This window comes from Globicephala melas, chromosome 8, assembly GCF_963455315.2.
Source record: "Globicephala melas chromosome 8, mGloMel1.2, whole genome shotgun sequence".
Taxonomy (NCBI): domain Eukaryota; kingdom Metazoa; phylum Chordata; class Mammalia; order Artiodactyla; family Delphinidae; genus Globicephala; species Globicephala melas.
This window is the reverse complement of record NC_083321.1, coordinates 47,413,873-47,435,022: the sequence shown is the minus strand read 5'-3', so window position 1 is coordinate 47,435,022 and position 21,150 is coordinate 47,413,873. Positions and strand designations below refer to the sequence as shown.

Genomic DNA, 21,150 nt, shown 5'->3' with positions numbered 1-21,150 from the left:
ATTCATCATTGTATAACCAGTACCTGGCAGAATGCCTGGCACAAAGTCAGTGTCGAATAATTTCTTGCTGGATAGAATTCCAATTCCTTCTATCTTACAACTTGGAACATGATTGCTGATTTGTTAGGAAGACTCTGCATGTCATATTTTCAAACATACAGGCATATGGTTCTATTAATATATAAAAGTAACCCAGGGCTAGCTCTGAAAGCCAGAGAAGCTCCCTTTTCTTGAGGACTAAATGAGCTCTACCTTCCTTCCAGCACTCAGTTCTCCAACTGCAAGATGACGCCCATGAGAGTTAAATCAATGCAGTCAAATTCCCAGTCATTATCACAGATGATATTTGTGGCAACACAAAAGGGCAGACAGTTCCATAAATGTCTCTGCAAAAGAATCACCTTAGTTTAAAAGCACATTGGGAGATCCATGACTGTTTCCTACAGGAAGCTCAGAATTCCTTCATGGTTGTAATCACCATGCTGGTTGCTTATCTCAGCAATCTTTCAAGATTCCTCTTTGCATTCCTGCATAATTTGTCGTATTGTGCCATTCTGTCCAAGTAATGATCAGTCCAGTAAGTATTGATTGAGTACCACACTACTCTGGGTATACATCTGTGAGAAAGAAATAGACAAAAACTTTTGCCCTCATAAAGCTTATATTCTAGTGAAAGAAACAGAAAATAGACATTGTAAATGAACACAGTATATAATATTGAAGGTGATAAGTACTACAAAAAATACAAGAAAGTAAGGAGAATCAGAAATGTGGTAATGGTTTTTTTTTGTTGGTTGGTTGTGTTTTTTAAAGGGAGGTTAATTTTAATAGAGGTAATGGTAGGTCTCAAGAAGAATTCTTACATTTGAGCAAATACCTGAAGGAGATGAGTGAGCAAGCCATGTGGAAAAGCAGGCTGAGGGAACAGCCAGCGCTGAGGCCTTAAGGAACTTCGTACAAGGAACAGTGAGGAGAGCAGTGTGGGAGTTGCAGAGGGAGTGAGAGGGAGAGTAATAGGAGTGAGATCAGGACGGTACACAGGGTGGGCAGGGCCCAATTACAAAGAACCTAGTAGATCTTCATAAGGACTTTGGTTCACACTCTGAGATGAACAGGAAAGTCATTGCAACATTTTGAAGAGAGATATGACATGGCCTGGGCTTACAATTGTTCCCTCTGGTTCTGTGCTGGGAATAGACTATATCAGGGCAAGGGTGAAAGTGGGGAGACCTTTAGGAGTCTGCCACTGTTACCTAGATGGAAACAGTAGAGGTGAGAAGTGGTTACATTCTGGATATATTTTGGAAGGAGACCTATTAGGATTTCCTGATGTAGAGTGTGACAGACAAGCAAAGGGATGATTCCAATGTTTGGGGCCTGAGCAACTGGAAAGATGGAGTTGCCATGAAGTGAGCTGAGGAAGACTGCAAGTGGAGCCCCTGCGCAGGGCAGTCAGGAATTGGACCTACTACATTTGAAGCATCTGTTGGATGCATCTACAGGGAGACATCAGTGGCAGTTAGATACAGAAATCTAGATTTCCAGAGGTAGGTCAAACTGTAGTTGTAAAGTTGTGGTTGAGATGTAAATGGAGAAGAGAAGAGGCCCAAGGACTAAAAATTGGGACATTCCAACACTTAAAAGTAGGGGAAAAAAAAAAAGTAGGGGAAAGAGGAGAAACCAACAGAGAATAGGAAAGAGAAAGTCATTGTAGTAGTAAGAAACTTGTACTATCCAAAGACAAGAGAAAAGCAGTTGTTTCCAGGAGAAAGGGATGATCAGATCTGTCAGATGTTGCCAATAGGTCAAGTAAAATGAGGACTGAGAACTGACATTGGGTTTGTCAATGTGGTGAATATGGTGACATGGGATACTGGGTTAAATAGTGTTCCTCCCCAAATTCCTATCTACCTAGAACCTCAGAATGTGACCTTATTTGGAAATAGTTTTTGTAGATATATGTAGTTAAGTTAAAATGGAGTTGTACTGGGCCCCAAATGATGGGACCGAAATCCAGTGACTAGTGTCCTTATAAGAAGACGATGTGAAGACACAGAGGGACACACAGGGAGAATGCAGCATGATAATAAAGACAGGAATTGGAGTGATGCAGCTGTAAGCCAAAGAGCCAAGGGTTGCCGGTACCCACCAGAAGCTAGGAAGAAGCAAGGGGAAATTCTTACCTACAGCCTTCAGAGGGAGCATGGCCCCACTCACATGTTGATTTCAGGCTTCTGGCTTCCAGAACTGTGAGAGAATAAATCTCTGTTGACTTAAGCCACCCAGTTTGTGGTATTTTGTTATGGCAGCCCTAGGAAACTAATATACTTGGTGTCTTAGCTCAGACTGCCATAACAAAATACCACAGACTGGGGGCCTAAAACGACAGAAATTAATTTTCTCACAGTTCTGGAGGCTGGAAGTTAGAGGTCAGGGTGCCAGCATGATTGGGTTCTGGTGAAAGCTCTCTTCCTGGATTGCAGGTGGCAACTTTCTCACTGTGTCCTCACATGGTAGGTAGAGAGAAAGAAAGAGAAGCAGAGAGAGCTCTCTGGTGTCTCATCTTATAAGGACACTAATCACATCATGAAGGCCCCACCCTCATGATGTCATCTGACCCTGATTACCTGCTCTGACCCCATCTGCAAAGATGAATTTTGGAGGGTACACAATTCGGACTGTAGCACTTGGTAAAGCAGTCATTTAACATCTCTGTACCTCAATTTCCTCATCTATAAAGTGGGGATAATAATAGAACCCACCTCAAAGAATCGTGGTGAGGAGTAAATAGATTAATATATGCAATATGCTTAAAACAGTACATACTAGATCCTACCTAGTGTTAACTGTTACAATGATTATAAATCTAATCATTTTGTTTTGAAATTAAAATGCTCATTTTTACTTGTTCTTTGCTTTATTCTCAATTAGCTCATTAATTTGACAGATTAAATTTCCCTAGAGTTCTAAAGCCAATTTCACACTTAATCAAATTCTCTTAAATATTTCAAATTAATGGGGAAAAAACCTTATAAATCTAGCAAAAAATTCTTCTAATATTTAAACACTGTTTAAGCAATTGATTTGACTATTTTCCCTTAAACATTTCAAACTAAGGTCACAAATTTAAAATGTGATTATATGAAACACTTCAGATATCTAACACAGTAGGTGTTAAACAGAATTGTTCTCAAGGACTGTTAACTCCTATAATGGTAATAAATAAAATCTTATACATTTAGATTAAATTGCCTTGAGCATTTCAACATCTTAAAAATCAAATTCATAAATTTAGTATATTGGATTTTCCTAAGCATTTGAATATTGACTATAAATTTAACAAGTTATGTTCTCCTAAATATATGCACTAAAAATCGTAAGTCTGATAAATTTCTACTATATTATTTCATTAAGCATTTACTTTAAAAACATGAACAAAACATAAACGAAGCAAAATTGTGTTATTACACTTAAATAAATATGACTTAACACAAAAGCATCATTACTTCCTCATTTGTTATTCTTGTATGTTATACCTTTCTGGCATTACAAAGTTACTTTCCCAAATAACAGGAATAGAATTATCTGTTCAAGTCCTCTATAGTGACTGAGATTAGCAGAGATCTGAGTCCCAAATTACAAAGGTAGGCTACCTGTGCACAGACCTGGGACCGGGCATGGGCTGCCTCCCAGGGAGATTTCACCAAAGCTGTGCATTAACAAAGGAAGTCTCTTCTTATGGTTGGCTTCTTCTAGCTGCATTGTCAGTGGGAGACATCCTCAGGCTTCTAAAATGGGAATTTTTTCCTCAATCCAGTGCATCACATATATCCTAGGAACCTTTCAACTTTCACCCTTACCCAATTTTTTTATCATAACTTTTTTCTTCCTTCCCTGATTTGAGTAGATGGAGCTATGTGCGCCTGTGCGCGTGCGTGCACACACACACACACACACACACACACACACGCATGCATATGCACATACTGCTTAACAGTTACAATCAAGCTTCCTGATAAGACCTCATTTACTCTTTCTTCTTGCTCATCATCCTCGGTTCTCTAGTCATCTATTGACAACTGAGCTCTTCAAGAGCAGGGTGTGCGTTGGTTATCTTCTTGTTTCTAGCGGTCAGCACATTTGCCTGGTGCTCAATAAATGCTTGTTGAACCAATTAATTAATAAATGTACTGAATGTAAACCTGGAGTAACCAACCCAAAAATCCTCTACTTGACTTCATCAGGTAGAATAAGTTTTTCCTTGCGGCAGTTCCCTAACTTGCCCCTTCATCTGAAAAACCATGACAACACTCATCTCATGAACGGTGCCTCACTTATAGCCCTGCTCCTTGCTTGTTTCTGATGAACCCCTCTCAGTAACAGCCTGCATGTCACACATGTCACCATTCACCACCTTCCCCTCAAGGTTGACCTGACAATGGATCTTAACATGCTTTCCTATGAAGTCTGGACTGTTCCGAGTTCTTTTCTGAGCTGAGAATCCTTAGAAGGGCGCTGTAGTGGAATTGGCATTCAAGGTGCCATAATTTGCCATCCTGGGCAGAGTACCTAAGAGCACACATTTGGATCCATAAACGCGTGATGGCAGATCCTGGCTCTGCCATTTACAACCTTTGTTGTTTGGCCTTTCTCAGACTCAGTTACCTCTGTAAAAAAAAGTAACTGTAACATCTGTCCCAGAGGGTCGAGACAAGTATTGAATGAGAGGTTTGCAAAGCTCTTAGGACAAAGCAGGGTGCTTGAGTGCTCAATAGATAGTAGTTATTACCCAGATGGACGCTTCCATTTTCTGTCTTTTGCCCCAATCTCCTGGCTGGAAATGCAGTTACATTCACACTGCTTTCTTTCTTTAACATACTGATTCTTCAAGATGTGAGGGGGAGTGAAGACTAGAGAACGCCCTCCTTGGGGAAATTGGGAAGGGAAGAATCAGATTCTAAGCGGGCCAGGCATTATGTTTCTTCATATATTTGTTTTTTTGTTTTGTTTTGTTTGCGGTACGCGGGCCTCTCACTGCTGTGGCCTCTCCCGCTGCGGAGCACAGGCTCCGGACGCGCAGGCTTAGCGGCCATAGCTCACGGGCCCAGCCGCTCCGCAGCATGTGGGATCTTCCCGGACCGGGGCACAAACCCGTATCCCCTGCATCGGCAGGCGGACTCTCAACCACTGCGCCACCAGAGAAGCCCTCTTCATATATTTGAAGAGCTGTGTTAAGTAATAAATAGTCAATGAAATCCCAAGATTTTTGTTTATTTAAAAAATAAAATTTTAAAATACAAGTTTAACAGTATTAAGTATAATAAGATTGAATCATGTAATGAGTCACTTCAATTTTTGACAAGCTTCTTATTTCAAAGCCCTTAGATACTTCCTGTAATCGAAACCCATTTTCCAATTCACAGGCAGATATTATCTAATGATCTACTTAATCTTTTCATGTTCTTAATTTGGGGTCAGTCTCAATGGCCTGTCTCACATCAGCTGTCATTTTTGTGATAGAAATGTCACTTCACATTACAGTTTTCATTGGGACAGTTCTCATCTTTAGTTTCAATTCAATTTAATTCAAATCAAATCCATATGTCTCAGAACAATTGAATTTGCTTAAAATCCCCTCTGTTCAGATAAGATTGTAACCAGTACATCTTGTTGATGCCACTGAAGTTCCTGATACCTTCTAAACCCCTGGCGCTTCCCGATAGCAAGGACGCTGCTGCTTCTGCCCCCTGAAATGGGCCCGGTACCAGCACTGGAAGCGGCGAGGCAGCCTGACAGCCACCAGTCCTTGAACCACCACTGCTGTCTCCGACCTTGATGGCACAGTCTCCACCACCCCATCCCACCACCATTCCTACCGGGTCATTGCTCTTCTGAACTACAGAAAACTCTTTCCTTATACCTCATTTAACAGAAATCTTGGCTGAGAAACAGCTCATTAGGTTACAAGAATTTAGAAAGAGATTGTAATTTGCTTATTTTGGGGGGTTGGTTGAGTTTTTCAAGTCTTCCTCCCACAAGAGAGGCAAAAAGGACTGAGCCCCAGCACAATACACCCGTGGCATACTCAAAATTGTCCTTCTCCTGGAAAAACTCAACTACTTTTTCTCATGCCTGACTTGTATACCTGACTTTCCCTGGGAGAAATTTGTTTACAAAAGCTTTTTTTGTGAGATTCCTGGTAGAAGTGACCTTACCACTCTGCCAGAGGTGTTGAAACTTCTTTAATCCCTTCATCCTGTGGGCTGGCAGACCAAAAGTGTTCTGGGGACTTAGTGGCACTGTCCAGAGTAGGAAAACAAGGATGCTGGGACCAGGCAGGATCAAGGCCCAGAAATGTCACCCAGGTGAAGAAGGGGTAGACCAGTAGGCTGCTCCACAGTATTCCCAGGGGCTGAGCTTGATTCCAGCTAAGAGCACATAAGGAGACTTCACCAAGTGAGCAAAGCACAGTTATAGAGGTCAGTTTGGAGCTATACTGTGATTTGACCACTGGCAGCATGGCCTCTGCTGATGGTATTCCTGGGTATGGGGACTGTTAAAAGATGGGCTGAGGTCATAGCCCAGCCCTCTAAGCAGGCCTTAGGTAAGGCCATAACAAACCAGGTACAGAGGTAGTCCCTAAGGCTGGGCATTTTGGGAGAGCTCTACCCAAAGCAGTCTGGAGGGACTATGCAAATGAAGAGGTGAAACTAAGGTCGTAACAGGGAAGAATGGGGTATAGAGCTGAGGGGGCAAGTGAGATACACATGCAGGCCACTGGCCAGGGGAATCCAGAGAAATGGAATAAGAGGGTAGGAAGCTGAAGTGGGATATGCAGCACCTGCGGCAGGCTGCTAGCTTGGATTAGGGTTTCTTAAAGTTACCTCATCTGGCTAGATTTAGAGTATCTGGAAAACCAAGGCAGAAGCTCAGATATATAGACTGAACTTACACGGTGCGTTTAGGAATGATATAATTGCTAAACCTTAAACTTTTTATTTCATTTTATTTTTTAAATTTTTTTAAATTTAAGTGTAGTTGATTTACAATGTTGTGCTAGTTTCTGATATACAACAAAGTGATTCAGTTATACATATATATATATATTCTTTTTCATATTCTTTTCCATTATGGTTTATTGCAGGATATTGAATATACTATAGTTCCATGTGCTATATAGTAGGACTTTATTGTTATCTTTTTTTTTTTTTTTTTTTTTTTTTTGCGTACGCGGGCCTCTCACTGTTGTGGCCTCTCCCGTTGCGGAGCGCAGGCTCCGGACGCACAGGCTCAGCAGCCATGGCTCACGGGCCCAGCCGCTCCGCGGCACGTGGGATCTTCCCAGACCGGGGCACGAACCCATATCCCCTGCATCGGCAGGCGGACTCTCAGCCACTGCACCACCAGGGAAGCCCCTATTGTTACCTATTTTATATATAGTAGTTTGTATCTGCTAATCTCAAACTCCTAGTTTATCCCTCCCCCACCCCCTTTCCTTTGTTTTCTATGTCTGAGAGTCCATTTCTGTTTCGTAGAAAAGTTCGTTTGTGTCATATTTTAAATTCCACATATAAGTGATACTATGTGGTATTTGTCTTTCTCTTTCTGACTTAATTCACTTCATATGATAATCTCTAGGCCCATCCATGGTGCTGAAAATGGCATTATTTCATTCTTTTTTAAGGCTGAGTAGTATTCCAGTGTGTGTGTGTGTGTGTGTGTGTGTGTGTGTGTGTGTGTGTGTGTGTATCACACCTTCTTTATCTATTCATCTGTCGATGGACATTTAGGTTGCTTCTATGTCTTGGCTGTTGTAAATACTGTGAAGCTTAAACTTTGTAGTTAGAAATCTTGGGTTCAGATTCCAACTCTGACACTTAGCATGGCTTTGGGCAAACTAATCTCTCTACATCTCTGTATCCTTCAGTAAAGAACTTCAGAGGGTTCTTCTAAGGATTTGTAAAGTTTGTATCACTATAGATAATCAAAAACTGAAGGCATGTGGCATATGGCCTCACTGGCTAATAGCAGCACAGCTAGTTCCAGACCACATGGCATTCATTGGTGGGGCTAAGCCTGTTGATGGTTTGCCTTCCTGATAAGAAAGGATTCAGGGACTGGCAAGCTGGCCTGCAGTATGAGTCTCACAGCTGGCAGAAGGGGCTCTGGGAACCAGTACCTGATGTGGGTGGTGGGTTGGGAAGCAGAGCCAGCTGGAGGGTGCTCCAGAGCATCTGGGACAGTTGTATTTGAATCACAATATAAGGGAAATATCCATTCACATTTTCCTTCTAGATCCAGAAAAGAATGTTCTTCTCCCAGGGGTATGGGCGTACCCACACCCATGCACACACTTCAGAGCCCAGGGTCACCGTCAGACTTGGCTTTACCTTCACCAGTTATGCTCTGGCTTGTATTACTTTCTCTAATAGCCTCACACGTGAACATTTGACCTTTGAAATGCAGTCCACACATTCCAGTTTGGGAACGTTTGCAGCTCTCCCATGGTTTACATGTTTGCTTTTTGTTATTGCTATGTCCATAGAAGTGACTCCAGTGTTCTTTCTCTCTGTGACTGCAGCATTAATACTCTTAGTCTGTATTGGAAGATGCCCTGAGTTTAAATTAACTTGAATGCCGGGCTGAGTGTGAATCACAAGATATCCTGTCACTCTAAGTCTGGGGCTCCAGTGAAAAAGCCCACCCCTTACAGCTTGAGAGCACGGAAGGGGTGTCACACCACGCAGAACCACTCTCCCCTCCCCAGGCTTACTTCCTCCTGCTCCACTTCTCACACCAAATTCTGACAGTCCCTCCAACTTCCTCGGCCCACGGTGGCCTTCCCTCCTTCTCTCCTGACGGCCTCCCCTTCAGCCTAAATGGCCCAGCTCAAGACATCTTCAGAATCCTCCCTGTAGACCTCAGTCCCCTTGAAGTTTGTCCTTCCCTGCTCTTTGCTCCTACGCATTTTACACACATCTCTGTTGTTGAGCTTCTCACGTTGTAATCTCTCCCTCTGTGAGCTCTTTGAAAGCAGGATTTGTGTCTTCCTCATGGTATCTGTATTCCCAGCATCTGTCACAGTGCCTGGCATTTGTCTGATACCCATTAAAAATATATGGATGACAGACATAGAAAATAAACTTATGGTTACCAAAGGAGAAGGGTAGGGGGATAAACTGGGAATTTGGGATTGACAGATATACACTATTGTATATAAAATAAACATTAAGGACCTACTGTTAGCACAGGGAACTATATTCAACTATATTCAATTGTAATAACCTATAATGGAAAAAAATCTGAAAAAGAACATATGTGTGTGTGTGTGTGTGTGTGTGTGTGTGTGTGTGTATATATATAACTGAGTCACTTTGCTATATACTTGAAACATTGTAAATCAACTATACTTCAGTGCTAAAAAAAAAAAGGAAATATTTTTGTGTATGGTGAGAGGGTGTGGTCTAACTTCATTGATTTACATGCAGCTGTCCAACTTTCCCACCACCACTTGCTGAAGAGACTTTCTTTTTCCCACTGTATATTCTTGCTTCCTTTGTCAGTGATTAATTGACCGTAGGTGTGTGTGTTTATTTCTGGGCTCTCTATTCTGTTCCATTGATCCATTATGTCTGTGCCAATACCGTGATGTTTTGATTACTGTAGCTTTGTAGTATTGTCTGAACTCAAAATGGCCTGAAGACTTAAACATAAGACATGACACCATAAAACTCCTAGAAGAGATCATACACAAAACATTCTCTGACATAAATCGTACCAGTGTTTTCTTAGGTCAGTCTCCCAAGGCAGTAGAAATAAAAACAAAAGTAAACAAATGGGATCTAATCAAACTTACAAGCTTTTGCATAGCAAAGGAAACCATCAACAAAACAAAAAGACAACCTATGGGCTGGGAGAAAATATTTGCAAATGATGCAACCAACAAGGGCTTAATTTCCCAAATATACAAACAGCTTATACAACTCAACAACAACAACAACAAAAACAACCCAATCGAAAAATGGGCCGAAGACCTAAATAGATATTTCTCCAGAGAAGAAATACAGATGGCCAATAGGTATATGAAAAGATGCTCAACGTTGCTAATTATTAGAGAAATGCAAATCAAAACTACAATGAGGTACCACCTCACACCCGTCAGAATGGCCATCATTAAAAAGTCTACAAATGGGACTTCCCTGGTGGCGTAGTCATTAAGAATCCACCAGCAGGGTGGATTCGGGTTCACCCGTGTCCCCAGTGTAGGGGACACAGGTTCGAGCCCTGGTCTGGGAAGATCCCACATGCCACAGAGCAGCTAAGCCCGTGTGCCACAACTACTGAGCCTGCGCTCTAGAGCCTGTGAGCCACAACTATTGAGCCCACATGCCACAACTACTGAAGCCCACGTGCCTAGAGCCCGTGCTCCGCAATAAGAGAAGCCACCGCCATGAGAAGGCCACGCACCGCAATGAAGAATAGCCCCTGCTCTCCGCAACTAGAGAAAGCCCACACGCAGCAATGGAGACCCAACACAGCCAAAAATTAACAATATAAATAAATAAATTTATATATTTTTTTAAGTTAAAAAAAAAAGTCTACAAATGACAGATGCTGGAGAGGGTGTGAAGAGAAGGGAACCCTCCTGCACTGTTGGTGGGAGTGTAAGTTGGTACAGCCCCTGTGGAAAACAGTATGGAGGTTCCTCAGAGAACTAAAAATAGAATTACTGTATGATCCAGCAATCCCACTTCTGGGCACATATCCAGACAAAACTGTAATTTAAAAAGATACATGCCACCTATGTTCATAGTAGTGCTATTCACTACTATGTAGGCACTACATGGAAGCAACCTAAATGTCCAGCAACAGATGAATGGATAAAGAAGATGTGGTACATATATACAACGGAATACTACTCAGCCATGAAAAAGAACAAAATAATGCCATTTGCAGCAACATGGATGCAACTAGAGATTATCATACTAAGTGAAGTAAGTCAGAAAGAGAAAGACAAATACCATATGATATCACTTATATGTGGAATCTAAAATATGACACAAATGAACCCATCTATGAAACAGAAACAGAATCACAGACATAGAGAATAGACTGGTGGTTGCCAAGGGGGAGGCGGATAGGAGAAGGATGGAGTGGGAGGTTGGGGTTAGCAGATGTAAGCTTTTACGTGTAGAATGGATAAACAACGAAGTACTACTGTACAGCACAGAGGACTATATTCAATATCCTATGATAAACCATAATGGAAAAGAATACTTAAAAACAAAAGTGTGTGTATATATGTATATATATATATACACACACATACATACATATATATGTATAACTGAATCACTTTGCTGTATAGCAAAATTAACAACATTGTAAGTCAACTGTACTTCAATTAAAAAAAGAAAATAACGGAAAAAATATATATATATGGATGAAAACCAAAGCATTCTTTTTGTTTCTTCTTCCTACAGAAACGATGACTGTGGGTAAGAGGACCACTTATGCCAAGAACACAGTAGGACAACCATCTTACAAAGATCTTCAGTAACTTTTCCCATCCAACAACATCTAGACGACGCCAGTGACCAAATATTCAGCTGTAACCACAGCAGTAACTGGCCCTCTTTCCAGATTGGGTTTGCTGAACGTGAACAGTCCAGCTGTCTTCAGGTGGCCTAAGGTGGTGTGCTGTAGGGGAAGCACATCTCTTCTGGCCAAGAATTGAGATTGGACTATGGAAGAAACCACCTGATACAGTGAGAGTACTCAGAGTACCTAAAGGACTCTTAATGATTAACATAAGGCCCTTGGTGATGGGGTCTTAGCAGCTGCCCTGGCAATGTCACTCTGACATGATGTTATTTGCTCGAAGGCCCTGGAAGGACAGAATATTTTCAAATCTATCCAGGTGCTAAATAAGAAGCAGTTCTAATTCACACTGGACGACCACTGAGCTAATAGTTGTCTCCAGAAAATAATTTCACCCAAGAAGTACTCCAGCTTTGCAAGGAATAGCCCCAGGAGAGTAATAGGATAAACAAGCTGTTACCCTGGAGAAAATCGAGTACAAAGAGGTCTAGTTCACAGCAAATTCTCTGCCTACTCCCATGTACATGGCAGTGAGTACCAGTTGATCATGGCCCTCTCTTCTGCTAAACCCAGATGTGAGGAGTCAGAATCCCCAACACTGTTTTCAAGATGGCCAGTAGCCACTTCCTTTCAACTGGTGTTGGCAATGAGAATGAAAGTTCATTGTCATCCCTGTTAGAGAGGCATACATCTCAGTGGCATAGGCATTCTGGAATACCTTTCCCAGGTACATTTGTCCACTGAGGGAACAGCCTCAGAAACAGAAGTACCATTGAGTGAGCTGAGTTCCTGGAGAGATGATACGGCTGGCCCCTGATTCAAGGCACAACTTTTGGGCCTTCTTGGCCTGAGTGCCTTTTGGGGTATTTCCATGTGCAACAGCCCAGAGGCATAGCCTTGGGCAGCCACCGACAGGTTTCCTTTCACTTCTGGACACATGCATCACTTTCACAGCACTTGGGGAATGGAAATACCTGCAGGAGTGAAGGTCAAGGGCTCTCCCCGGGTATCATATTCATTACTCAGCTTCCTTTGTGACCACATCAGCCAACCCACTGCCAGCTGTGTTCTTCATCCTCATTGCTTTTGCCTCCATACAAATGAAACTAAAGGCCTCAGCATGCCCTGGGGGTGGTATTGTTACCTCTCTCTCCCATTATAGGTGTAAGGTGCCCCATCCGTACATTTGCACCATTTCTCCAAGACAGCATTTCCCTTTCATACAATCGCTTTGCAGTAGAATCCAGAGTTGGACTGTAGTTTACCGTCCTGGGAAGCTCATTTATCTTCATTTGAATTAACACTTCCATGTGGGACTAACTGGGTGGAAGCATAATCATTGCAGGTCTTCAGAAAGTTCTTATTGCCACAGCTACCCAGTACAAGAAACTACCCCAGTGTCAGACCTTAAAGGGATGGAGACCTTTGGTTGTATGAGGCAGTGTTACAATATTCCAGCTTCATGTGTTCCCCGGCCTGCCTAATCCATTTCCATCTCTGACTGGCTTTCAACCTCCAGGATCCAAAGGGAACCCAAGGTTCTGCCTATGTCTGTTGACATGAGAAGAATTCAGCCTTCTTTGCCCAAGGTTCCCTCTGCCTATTCCTCTGCATTCAGACATCTTCCATCATACCAGTGTTTAGAACCAAAGCATGAAGGACTAGTGCCAGCAGGATAAATATTATCTCTTGATCCAGGCGGATGAGCCCAGAAGGATGGTCCCAGAGAAACCAGACTGGCCCCAGTAGATATCAGGCAGCCATCCCAATAAACTTTGACTTGTCCTTGGCACTGGGAGCCTGGGTAGGAGATCCTGGGGCAGCTGTGCCTATTGTTCCCCAGGCTAAGATCTTCCTGCCTAGAGAACTAGCAGCCCTGGGGTACTTACGAGTATGCTACTGGCTTGTTGTTATGAAACAGAAGGTGGCTTTGTAGGGGCCAGCAGGCAAAGTGAGGCAGGCAGGTGGCTTGTGCTGGAGAGCTTTTAACAGTCCAGCTGTGGCCAGAGGCTGGTTATAAATTTGAACTCCTTGAGCCCATCTGCAACTCTGCCTCTGTTCTCTTGCCTTCTGTTTGGTTTCCCTTTAGTTTCCTAGTAAATATTCCTTTTGAAAAATTCCAACCTTGTTTCATTGAACCTGGGGGGAAGGTAATTCTCCATTGTCTTTTCCAGGATAGAGAAGGAAATTAAAGTACCTTGAAAAAATGGAAATGGCAGTGGAAAGGGATATAACCTGGTTAGATCTTTGGAAGAGACCTTGGGGGAAACTGGTTCCAAGAGATGGAGAGAAACCAACTGTCTCGCTCAATCACCTGGCACTGACTCTCAGCCCATTCCTCTTGCTGCCTTTGTCTTCAAGGAGATCTGCCCTGGTTGCGTGTTGCTGCAAAAGCATCTTCCCAGCCAGTGAACTGGGCACATTTTGCAGGCGATGTGATACCTAGGAAGTACACTGGTGCATGACCAGAGGAGGAATAGGGGAGGGGAGGGAAAGGAATGGTGTCTACAGTGTGGATGTTTTCAAAATGCCCAAACAAGCATGACTGTAAATGGAATGCTTTTGTCCTTATGGCCATCAGTAGAACTACATTTCATATGAAGAGAAGAAAGGCATACTCTCAAGCCAACAAGACTGACAAAAGGTAGATATGGACAATGTCTTGCTATCTTCATGGCCATCCTGTCCTGGTGGGTGTCCCAATTATCTATTGCTGCATAACAAAGCACTACAAAACTTAGTGGTTTAAATGGCAAGTTATCTCTCACGATTCTGTGGGTTGGTGGTGTTTAGGTGATTGCTCTCTCTTGGAGTCTTACGGTTGCTATCAGATGGCAGCTTGAGGCTGGTACTATCTGAATACGGAACTGGGCAGGATATCCGTGATGGACTCTTTGCAGATACATCTGGCTCCTCTATTCGGATGACCAGAACAGCGGGAGGCTGATTGGGCGTCTCTCTACACATAGTCTCTCCACATGGTTAGCTTGTGCTTCCTCACGACATGGAGGTCTCAAGGCAGTCAGACTGCTTTCATAGTGGCTGGCTTCCCCCAGAGCTAACGTTGCAAGAGGTCCCAGTAGATGCTGCAAGGCTCTTCTAAATAACCTCAGAAGTAACAGAGTCATTCCCACCACAGACTGTTGGTCAAAAGCAAGTCACAGGGCCAGCCTAGATTCAAGGGGAAGGGATTCCACAAGAATGGAATACAGAAAGTGTGGCTCATCTCATTGGGGCCACTTTGGAGATAGTGGGGATGGGAGTGGAGGGGGAGGTGTCACTGACTCAGAAGGCTTCCTGGATAGCTGTCACTTTAAAATCACACGCAATACTTAACATGCATGAGGGTGGAGTGAGGGGGGAATAATAAGGGGCAGAGGAGAAGGGCAAGGGTTATTCATGAACACTTAAATAGAGCATAAGCTGGAGAAAAGTGAATAGTTACGATCAAAACAGAACTTACAGTGTCACAAGAAACGCTGGAGGAAAATTGTCATTCTAGTGACTGCTCAAAAGCTTGAGTTGAGTGCTTTTTACCCCCCTTATCTTTACTGCCAAAGTAAAAGTGCAAACAAGACATTCCCATGCTTGGGGACATACTTAGAAATGAAAATGCAAAATAAGCAAGCAGAGGTTGTTTGTCCCTTTTCTGAAGACTTCGCTTCAGAAAGAATTACTGTAGTTAATTAAAAGAGAGATTTTATCAAATCTCGTTTAAGCATAACTCTGCCAGTTGTCCCCTGGCATGAGGTCCTGGCATGGCTAGTGTTGCCATGGTGCTTCCTCCAGTCTGCCCCTCCCTCTCTTGCAGCAGTCCTGCCATATGGAATAGTCAGGGTCGGTCCACTGCTCTTCCCTCCACCCTGGCCTCCTCCAAATGCAGCCACCTTGCTAGAACTTTCAAAGCAAAGTTATAGAAAGTGATTTAATGAACTGAGAAAAGGACATAACCATGGATGCGCACATGGCCAAAAACAGTGTCTGCAGCCTGTATGTGGATCCTGAGAACTCTGCAGGCCATGTGGCTGCCCATGGCCACCCATTTCACTGATGGCCACTGAGGGGTATTGAGAGTGTCCAGCCTGGGGGCGCCTTGGAATGGCCAGAGAGGATGGCCTCGCCTGTTTCTTTACTGTCCTGTTCTAGATCCCTGTGAAGAATCTCTCACACGTAGGATTCCTGAGCTGCTTGCTGACATGGAGCACAACCAGAGGCTGAGAGTGGCCAGTGAGACCTCTCTGAGGCTTGGGTTTTCTCACCGATGGGGTCTTCTGACTCCTCCCCCTCCAATCCTCTCTCAGGGCCAAAAAGAGGCCATAACCCTTCAATGTCCTTTAACAACCACCTGTGGGCACTTTCCGAACCACAGACCCAGTGACACCTGCCACAAAGGCGCTGCCTGGCACCTTACCTTCTCAGCCAGAGGGAAGTCATAGGCAGTGTTCAGAGAAACCTAGTGTGTCTGAGATGCCCGTTCCATATGAGTGGAGCCCTTCCATTGTAGCACAAGCTAGTCCACCTTCTCTCCAACTTCATATCAAATAGACTGACCTTCATGGAAGAAGTGAAATAGTAAAGCTCAGGAAAAGATAATAATCAGAAAAGTTGTCCCAGCAGTTAAGGAAATCCCGGAGAAGACCTGTAGGAGAACTCTGAGAAAAATAGAAAAAAGGAGGGTTGGCTGTTATTCTGGGAACTGCGGAAGACGAGCCCTGGTCCTCACCGCTAAGCCCAGATGTGAGGTAAAGGAAGCTCTGGTCAGCGCCACGGACCTGCCTCCAGTGTTGATGATGTCAGACATAAAGCTCCCTTTGCTCAGTCTCCCAAGAGAACAGATCGAGGCTCTCCATTGACTATGGCGGAACCCACTTCTTCCTTCTTCCACTCAAGAGGCTTACATGTCGCTTGCTGCCTGGGCTCCCTGGGCATATGGGCTGCAAAGTTAAACCAGTAGTATGATCACTTCTGTCCCCTCGCTCCCTGGTGTCTTCTCACTGTGTCCAGGAGCTCCGGGCATGGGAAGGACTAAGAATCAAAATTGAAGATGCCCCCCAAGACCTCAGAGGATCAAGAGCCAGCCCTGAAGTCCCGTAACTTTGGCTAAGTCTCAGTGGCATCAGGGTCCCCCATCTCATCCACAGGCCAGCTGATGATTCTCATGTACCTCCTCCTGGTAGGGAAGAGGAGAACGGGCCAAAGGGACCCGGGCCACAGAGGCTGTCCCCTTAACTCATTGCTACTGCCTCTCCAAACTCCATCATAAGGTAGATTTCCCTGGGAAATGGATAAGCATTGCCAGACAGTTTTTTTTTTTTAAGTATATTTATCAATATGAAGATTATTGATGATAACACCACATCTTATAGTTTACTATGCATGGTATCATTTTTTTATCCATTTTCTTTATTTTTTGAAAATTCAACTTGTAATTCCAAGTGGTAAAGGTAGTTTAAAAAAACAAGTTAATATCTTCTTGGCTCGATACTAAATTTATTGTAGTTATTATTCCAATAACTATCCATTGCATGAAAGCTATTTCCAAACCAGCATTTGACATAGTAATACTGATGGTTTTTCCTATCAAGTAAACATCATCTTCAGGACACTGACTTTTTCACAATTTAGATAAAATTCTTTCTGCATGGCAGCAGTATCCAGATTTGAATCTTCAAGTTAAGACAATTTGTCTAATTCACCAAACTCAAAGCTTTCAGGTAATAATAAAATCATTTCTTCAAATACCTAAAGATATTTGTATCCACGGCCTCAGAGATGAACTTATGGACTATAGAAACTGGTGAATAAGTCTTCCAGAAACAAGTTTTACCTTCATCTCAAAAAAGTAATGATTCTTTAAATATATTTTTTTCCTCAAGAAATTTTGTAACTAATTAAATTTTTTTAAGTCTAAAATAGAGTTTTCCAACGATCCTTACCTTAAAAGTGCACTAGCAAGTACAAGATAAGGACTCAATAAAGAAAAGCATCGCCATAAACTGTACCTTTCTTAAAGGCAAACAAATGTGCTGTCCCTGCCTGTGTGTCTACAAACTCGGATGGCAACCCTGCTGAGGGCTCATTGGGCCTGTTGGATCCAGAAAGGCTTACAGACTTTCTTACACAAGCAGCATTGTGTCCCAACATGATGGTCAGTATTTTAAAATTGTGTTTTTGGCATAGAAAGAGTGAATATATGAATGTTTTATTGAGAATAAGACCCAGGCAGTCCTGAGCTAAGTAAGCCCCCTGGAGAGAATAAGGTGCCTTGGCTTACCACATAAAATGAAAGAGGAACACTGAATACTCTTTTCCAAATCAGAACTCCTGGGGTTGAAAATACTTCAACCAAAGTAAATATTTTTCTCATATAGATAGATAGATAGATTTTATTTTGTTCTCTGCAACGTTGTGTCACACTATCTTGAACAGCACTAACAGATTTTGCAATAATTGGATTTGTTTGAGGAAAATTAACAAGAGGGCATTTAAACTTTGCCTCCGGGTGTTTTCCACACTTGAAATCCACAGGAGCTGCTTGCCTGATCCCGCCCCGACCAGCGCCGTTAACCCCTGCTGGCCCTTTCACAGCTACTCCCTGGCCTGCTGACACTGCCCGGAGCACCCACTTAGCAGGGGCTTCTGGGTCAACAGAATGCCACTTGGTTTTGATTCTCCCCACTCTGAAAGGTGGTTCTTTTTTTCCCAAAAAATTCAGAGCAAAGGAGAATGAATTCATGTCACCAAACACAATAAGAACAAGGACAACCAGTGTGTGTGCTTGCAGGGGAGTGGGGGGGAAACTCTAGAGCCAGCCCAAATGCCGTATTCTTCATTTTTTTTCCTACGTTTTAAAGTTTATTGATCTTGAACTTTTAGGGGACATAAAGATGGAATTTCAAAAAACATAAACAATGATCTCAAAGGAAATCCAAGGGGGTATATCCGTGACTTGAAAGAGTCCCATAAACCCAGAAAAGTTTAGTAAATTATTCAAACACTTATTCTGTCTGGTAGACCAAATATTGACATTTGGTTGAATGGCTCCATTATGTCAGCGTTCCCAGCCCATGTAAAAGTAGCTGTTGGCAGGTGCCTTCTTAAAGGACTGTTCCTATGCGTGAACCCTCAGTGGGACCTACTATCCCTCAGAGGGGCCCTTTCTGGCTTGGAAGAGCAGACTCAGGAAACCCCAGTGCAGTCTTCAGGTCTTCTGATGCTTCCATATGGAGGGGAAGTCCTTGTGGAGAAAGGCATTTATGTAAATGAAGGAAGGGGACTTCCCTGGTGGTCCAGTGGTTAAGTATCCGCCTTCCAATGCAGGGGACGTGGGCTCGATCCCTGGTCAGGGAACTAAGATCCCACACGCTGCGGGGCAACTAAGCCTGCGTGCTCTGGAGCCCGTGCACCACAACTAGAGAGCCCATGTGCTGCAACTACTGAGCCCATCCGCCACAGAGAGAAGCCCCGTGCGCCGCAACAATAGATCCTGCATGCCACAATGAAGATCCCGTGTGCCGCAACTAAGACCCGATGCAGCCAAATAAATAAATAAATATTTTTTTAAAGCTAAAAACTTTTTAAACTTTTCTTCATGAGGGAAGAACTCATGACCTTTGACTCCAGCGGACAAGGTAAAATCACTAGTTTGGAAAAGGCAGATTTCAGGCTTGAGGCTGTAATTATACAGGGGTTAAGGACTGGGAAGGAAGATTAACTAAAATTTACCCACGACTTGAAACTATTCTAGTGCATGATCGCACTGCTTTGGGTTCTAATCATAAAACATCTGCCTCGTTCTGGTAGACAGAAGCAGTGACAGAGACCAGCTGGCCCTAGAAGATGCAGAAGGAACTCAAACCAGTCCAAGTGCTGGTTGGAGACAGCCCTGCCCGCGGAGGGGCTGAGCATCTGCTCTTGCCACTGACCAACCCTGGAACCTCCAGCCCTCATCTTCCTGCTGTTCTCCCAGCCCTCAGGGGCCCTGCCCAGACCTTGTCAGTCGCTGGTACAAACAGATCGCACATGCCCGAGGGAGAACAGTGGTGCACCTGTGGTTGTACTCGGCTCCCACTCTTCTGGGCTTCAGAGGACTTCCTGGAAGAAGCAATCCCCAAAGGGCTCAAGCTCACAACAGAAACATGGCCACAAAGAAGCCTCGAATTTCCTGCCCTGCCCCAGCCTCTCACTGATGTTTACTTCATGGTGCTTGGTGTCCCCAGGCCACTGTACAGAGGCACACACAAGCACAAATGCAATTACTGTACAGGCGCAGCTCAGAAGAGGCTGGTGTGGGGCTTCATGCCCCTCCTAGGCAGGGGGAAATGACTGAGGAGAGCTGGGAGACCTGAGTTTGTGCATTTCTTTGCAGCAAGGAGCTCTCTGGGTCTTCCTGTGACCCTCAGTCATGGCAGCTCTCCCCTCTCATTTTATGCAAGATTCTACATCCATAAGGCAAGATTCTGCCTTTCCCTGCAGCCAGGAAAGGTGTCACTAGGGGTGACACCCACCCCTCCAGGGCCATGATATGTAGGTTCAAGAAAGGATCAAGTTAGAGACGACAGCATCACGTGCAGGGTTTGTCAGGGCTGCCATTTCTGCCACTCACATGTAGGGTTTTTAACTGGATGGCCAGCCTGAAGAAGGCTGAGCAAAGAAGACGCAGCAGGACGCAGCGGAGAGTCACAGGCTGGGCTGCGGCCCAAGCCCCCGCTCCTGCCTCTGAAGCGGCTCCCAGCTGCTTCTCACACGAAGAGTGTCGGCCCGTGCGTTCTGTGCTCCTTCCACCTCTGGGGTCTGCCTGTCCCTGGTCTAAGGAACTGATGTGCCTGTCACTGGGAAAGCGATGTAGCCAGGGTGGGGCCCATGCAGTCCCAGACCCCTATTGCCCAGAAACCCAAGTGCAGACTAAGTCTGGAGGACTTTTTTTATGATTTCCAGAGGACATTGTCTCTCTCTCCACCCCTTTCATTTTTTCTGAGTTCCTTTTTCTACGGATTTTCATTTTTAACAAACGATCTGAAAGGAATTTGATTTTGAGAGTTTCCTGAAAAATCTTTTAATGATCAGTGATGTCTCCTGTACATCATAAAACCAGAACTGGCACCCTCGCAGTAGAGGAAATTCCGTTTTGAATTAAATACCAGTACAGACCCTCTCAGTTCACACACACACACACACACACACACACACACACACACACACACACACACACACACACACACACACACACACACACACACACACACACACACACACACACACACACACACACACACCGCGAGCTCATCGTAGCCCTGCTGCTTAGCTGGAGGGAGGGAAGAGGGCAGCAGCAAAGAGAGCTCCCTGCAACAAGGGCTTCTGGATGAAGTAGGTGCGAGATGAAGAAAAGGGGAAAAGACAGTCTGTGCTCCGTGCGTAGTCAGGGGCAGGAAAGGGGGAGGGTGTTGAGAGGCTCCTTCCTGGGCTTACTTCCTCAAGTAACAGCCTATAATCCCTTGCCTCAGGCTGTGATAGAAATCTTGATCCTGGGAAGTTCATGGATTTGTCCAC

The 21,150-nt window shown here is 44.0% G+C and overlaps 1 protein-coding gene across 7 annotated transcripts in view; it reads left to right on the top strand.

Annotated features, from left to right (window-relative positions):
- Window positions 1-21,150, top strand: part of LOC115839534 (synaptotagmin-9) — a 265,953-nt gene that overhangs the window by 173,145 nt on the left and 71,658 nt on the right. The window contains exon 7 of one of the 7 annotated variants that reach the window (XM_060303561.1): window positions 11,484-19,210. The exons of the other annotated variants lie outside the window; for them this stretch is intronic. Within the exon in view, the coding sequence (XP_060159544.1) occupies window positions 11,484-11,492 (9 nt within the window). The 3' untranslated portion in view covers window positions 11,493-19,210. Of the gene's footprint in view, window positions 1-11,483; window positions 19,211-21,150 lie in introns of those variants that run through there. 7 annotated transcript variants of the gene reach the window in all.